This window comes from Camelina sativa, chromosome 8 (assembly GCF_000633955.1).
Source record: "Camelina sativa cultivar DH55 chromosome 8, Cs, whole genome shotgun sequence".
Classification (NCBI taxonomy): Eukaryota; Viridiplantae; Streptophyta; class Magnoliopsida; order Brassicales; family Brassicaceae; genus Camelina; species Camelina sativa.
Genome location: NC_025692.1, coordinates 12,854,954 through 12,860,416, shown reverse-complemented (window position 1 = coordinate 12,860,416; position 5,463 = coordinate 12,854,954). Strand labels below are relative to the sequence as shown.

At 35.6% G+C, this 5,463-nt stretch overlaps 2 protein-coding genes across 2 annotated transcripts; both read right to left on the bottom strand.

Annotated features, from left to right (window-relative positions):
• On the bottom strand, positions 1 to 975 carry LOC109125929 (the record flags this gene model as incomplete). The annotated part of the gene is made up of 1 exon (XM_019228735.1): positions 1 to 975. A coding segment is annotated over exon 1 (975 nt), but the record flags the coding sequence as incomplete, so codon positions are not given.
• On the bottom strand, positions 3,946 to 4,389 carry LOC104709487 (WPP domain-containing protein 3-like). Its single transcript, XM_010426094.1, has one exon. It carries the CDS (start codon positions 4,387 to 4,389, stop codon positions 3,946 to 3,948), a length of 444 nt encoding a protein of 147 aa, XP_010424396.1.

The following is a 5,463-nucleotide window of genomic DNA, read 5'->3' as shown; positions in this document are numbered from 1 at the left end:
TTCTTTCAACAACTTAGCAAACCATAACCAATTTTCATAGTTCTCAACCTTGACAACTCCCCATGCTATTGGATATATACCATTGTTTGCATCTCTGCCTAAAGCTACCAATAGCTGACCCTTAATCTTATTCTTCAAAAAGCAACCATCAATTCCTATGATCGGCCTACAAGTCGCCATCCATGTTCTTCTTATGTTGTCAAAACAAACATAGAACCTGTTGAACATGTCTTTACCATCATCATCCGTAATACATTCGACCTCAACATGTGAATTCGGGTTTGCTTCCATAATCTCAGCTGCATAATCTCTTAATCTATGGAACTGCTCATCATACTCCCTCTCAATCCACTTTAAAGCTGTCTTCCTAGCAGCTTGACACTGAGGCCTAGTGATACTGATCTTCCAATCTGCCTTTACAATTTCTTCAATCTTCCTTGGCATGAAGAACTCAGGATCATCCCTAATCTTATCAACAAACAACCTAGCTATATGCGGCACTGTTAACATCTCACACTCTCCATTTGGAATACAGCTATGCTTATCGATGAACCTATTGATCCTCCACATCTTATCATTTGACAGAATTGACGCATAAACCTTCCACTCACATTTAGATCCATCCTCATCATTAACACCAACACATTTAAACCCTATTTTCGCTTTATCATACCTGTACTGCTTCAGATTTCTCCCAGTTTTGAGAACATAATCGAGAACCGCCTCCTTGAAAGCCACCCCATTGAAAAACGCCTGCTTGTAGAACAACTCCCCATTACCACGCCTCATATTCGTACGAGCTCTTACCGGACCATTGTCACCGTCGTCTTCACTCTCTGGGTACACATCGTGGCGGATTGGAGGTTCATCGACAAACTCCTCAATCATCTGCTCGATGTGAAATTGGTCTCTATCTTCACCTTCTTCGTCGTAATCAGGTGTTGGGCCGCCGGGATCTCTCTCGATTAACGCCATCAAATCAATTGAACTCGGATTCGCTCTTTTTAGGGTATTTCTCTTTTTGGGGATTTCTCAATTTAGGGTACTATCGATGATTTTGGGTTTCAAACAATGTTTAATCGGGTCAAAACCACTAAAAATCGAAAACAATCGGGTCAAATTATGGTTAATTGGTTATCTCGATAAATTTGGGTCAAAATAGGTTTAATCGGGTCTAAATTGGTTTAGGCTTTTCGTTAGACGGTTAAGCAAATAGTAAACCATGACAAACCCAAGATTAGGTGTAATTACATCTCGAACTTTTAATTCGGGGTGATATAAGTGTAGAACTTTCGATTTGGGGAGAAATAGGTGTCAAGAATAGGTTACATGGATATATAGCTCGTGTCCGTAGTTCGGGTTCCATACAGCAAGATATGATAGTTCTTGGGGGGAAATAGCTCTTTTTCCCGATTATCCTATAAATACTCTAAGCCTACACACCAATTAGCATCACCAACACAAAAAACACAAAAGCTTACTTAAAATTAAAACCATTAAAATCACCTTCGTTCTCTTCACAATGACAATTATTTTTGTCTTTGGAGGGTTCAAGTGAAGATCTTCCATTCGTGGCTGTCTGTACATGCAAGCTACTCGTGAAATTCTCGAGATAATTTCGTCTGATGAAGTAGTTAGATTGCTTTTCATCTATTTTTACAAATGGTGAAGTTCTGCCTATTAATTCCGACTACTAATATACTTTTTCATTATTTATTTCAGGGTACAAAAATTCATTCTTCAGTGAAGAAGGATTTGGTTTTCAAATATTTGAAATAGCCATATCATCCTTGCAATCATATTAATTCCATTTTATACAAAAAAAATTATAATAAACAAAATATTTGTCTTAAACTATGTAGTGTTTTTATTCCATTCTTGCAAAGGACTGTTTTTTAACGTTTTATTTTCAAAGTGTAATTATTATGAAAAAATATTCTTTATATATAATTTTACAATATAATTTGTAATTTAAATACTATTAACTCAAAATTCAATATATATTTTTCGTTTGTTTTTTTACTATTTAATTTGTAATTTAATATATATTTCTACAAAATTAATACTTAATGAACTCTATGATATAGTTTATATATTTAAAATGGTAAAACTCAAACATAATCATTGTATAAATACAAAACATTATCCATATATATAGTAAGTCTACTAAGCAATAACATTTAGCTCTTAAAAGTAAAAATTTAGTCCGGCGGTGTACCATGGTTCGTATCTAGTCTTGACGCTGTTTCATCTTCCAACAATACAGTTGGATTAGTGCGACTTTTTTTGGATCAAAAAATAATGTTTTAACAAAAGGGAAAATGATTGAGGAGGGAGAGAATCAGGTTCATCATGGTAGGTCCATTCCAAAGGACAAAAGTTGGTGCCTTTTATTCCTCAGCCGGAGCGTGTTTTGCCATTATCTTCTTCCTTACTCCTTAGTGCTTCACCGGTTTTGTCATAACCGGTTTTATTCAACAAAAACCAGGAGATCAAACATAGCTTATCGAACGCGGAATCAAATAATTAAGTGAGTCTTGTTGTATTTAGACCACCAGCAATGTACTGTAGGTTGATGCATCCTCTGGATATTTCTCCTAAATCAACCTTGCGATTCAATCTCCCAATGAATGATCCTGGTGCAAGCAACAAGCAGAGAAGATAGTACTGAGAAGCTCTGAATTGTCTCTTGTCTCTGGTTTTTTGTTGAAGAATTTGATAAGCTTCTAGCTACCGACCTGCTTGGCCAAGAATGTCAATCAAGCACGAGTATAAAAGCAATGTATAAAGAAGGTTCTAGAATTGTCAACAGTATACCAAACCACGAAATCTTTATTATACATTGCCGCATTTAGAATATATTTCAAGAGAAAAACTCCTCTGTTTCGAGCCTGCTCTCACTAAATGAAATCGATAATGCAGAGCCAGATTCGAACAAGCATGCATGTAAACTTGTGAAAGTAATCACGTCTGGTTTCACTCATCATTTAGTCATACAGTTTAACAGCCTAAAACCAGTTACCTACGCCGAGTCGCCGAAATAACCAGATATCATGAGTTAACAAAATAACAACAGCCTTATGTGTGTTTGAAAAGACGGTTTCTTAAATTCGTTTGTACAATTATTATCCACGTACGCGATGTGCAAAAAGGCAGAAAAAGAAAGAAGTCAGGAGAACAAAACAAGTGGAACAATCCTCCAAATCTATGTACAACAACACAAGAACTAAGAATACATACATATTTCATAACTTCGATTTCATAGTCAAATTAGAAAGGAATTTATCAAACAGACAGTTATAAACCACATGCGCATGCAATAACCTGGTGCAGGTCAATTATGCCAACGTAGGCAATGATGTTTCCATGTTTTGATGAAATAAGATAAACCAAAATAGTTAATTCAAGATTTAAAAAGGAAAGACGACAATGATATTTTACATACTCCTAACTCACAGTAAGTTCATGTCACCCACTAGAAATCGAGAAAAGGAAAATCATACTAGTAATTTTAAAAGCTAAGGACTCAAAATCCAATCGAGAAAACGCTACATAACTTATAAGCCAAACGTAAGCTGCATGCATACACCAAACTCACCAATTGTCAGCCCTGAAAAATTCAGCTTAATCTTAAGGGTAAGTTTATAAGGATTCCAAACTCAATTCCAAAACGCTACATAACCTAATGGGTAAGCTGCAAATCGAGTTAATACTAGTGGTCGATGCAAATGTCTGTTGAAAGAAATCAAACTAGACTAGCTAGAAGATATAAGCTGATGCCATCGAGACATAAGCCGATACATATCGTTGTAACATCCATAGAAGCCTAAGCTGATGTCAAGCCAAGCAACGAGTCATATTAGAAAGAATGAACACCTTCAAAATCCACAAGTCATATTTAAAAGAAGAATCTAGCAAAAGAAAAAGGAGAGTAAAACCGAAACATTAAGCCTCTTCTGGTTCAGGAACTGCAGTTGCGTTCATCTTCTTCCATCGGTCCTCCGCACATTTAGTGATACGATAGCTAAACTCTTCAGTATAGGCCTCAAGATTTTTAATCCCATCACTCGACACGAGCTTTGATCCGACGACGTAAGCATCTTCCTCGATAGATTTCGCAACGGCGGACGCTTCCTCAGGGTTAAGCGTTCTGTATCTCTTGGAGAGGCACGAGTCTGTGGATAATATATTGATAAGCATATTCAAGAGGTAATCGCGGCTTAACTGAGTCGGTGGCCAAACGGAGATCGTGGTGGTTCCTCCATGTTTCTTCTCTGGTTCTGGTTCGACTTTTGAGGATGTTGCGTCAGAACTGCGTTTTTTAGAGCTTTCTGATTCAGGCTGCGGCGTTAGGACGGTGGTATAGATTGTATCGGTAGTTTCTGCCATCTTTTCCAAGTGTAATTAGGGTTTTTTTTTTTGGGCGCTAGAAGGAAAATATCAGTTTTTTCCCGTCGGTTTACAAGTGAAGAATTGTTTGATGGAATTGGTTGGGTTGGTATTTATAGATTATATATTATACAGTTGTACAATTACTATTTATCCTTATTATTTAAGGAAAAGTCACTTTATTATAAACATGACATTGTTTATTGTTTTGTAACTAATTATGGCTACTATAGTACTAGTTTTTAGAATTGTTTTTTAATTTTTGTTTTTAAAAAAACTATTTTATTATTCAATCACAAAAAGATAATTATAAGAGAATTTTGTATTAAATAATTATCACAATTATTAATATAATATCTTAATGAAAGAATTTATTTAATCAATTATTAATTCTAAAAGAATAAGTATTGTAAATACTCTCCTTCATATAAATAAATAGATTATGTTATATTTCTTGCCAAACAAAATATACTTTACAAGCCTACTACGTTACTTCAACTTCAGTTTTGATAGGAGAAATTTGTATGAATATCTAGTTCTTTTTTTTTCGTTTTAGTTACTACTAGGATCGTGTCCGCACTACACCGCGAGATTGTTTTATTTTAATTATTTTGAGGATAATTTTTGTATGATGTTTGTTATTAAAAATTATTATTAGTATTGACAATTTTTATTGAGAATTTCTTACTCATACCCCTTCTTTGATACCCCTTTTTAAAAATGCCCCTTCTAGTGGCCATTTTTAACTCTACTCCTTCTTTATTTCGTAAAGACAATTTTGCCATTCTTTTATAATTATACTGACAATCTTATTCGACCTTCTCCGTCATAGATTTCTTCGTCGTCGACCATCTTCGTCTTCGTCTCTTCTTCTCCGTCGTCATCTATCCTTCTCTGTCGTCATCTATCCTTCTCCGGTCGCATCTCTCCTCCGGTCGTATCTCTCCTTCTCTGGTCGTATCTCTCCTTCTCCGGTCACATCTCTCATTCGCCATTGTCACTGCTTCTCCCGTCGTCTTAGTCATCTCTTTCACTTCGTGGTCTCTTCTTTTCCCATCGTGTAAGCTTGTTTTC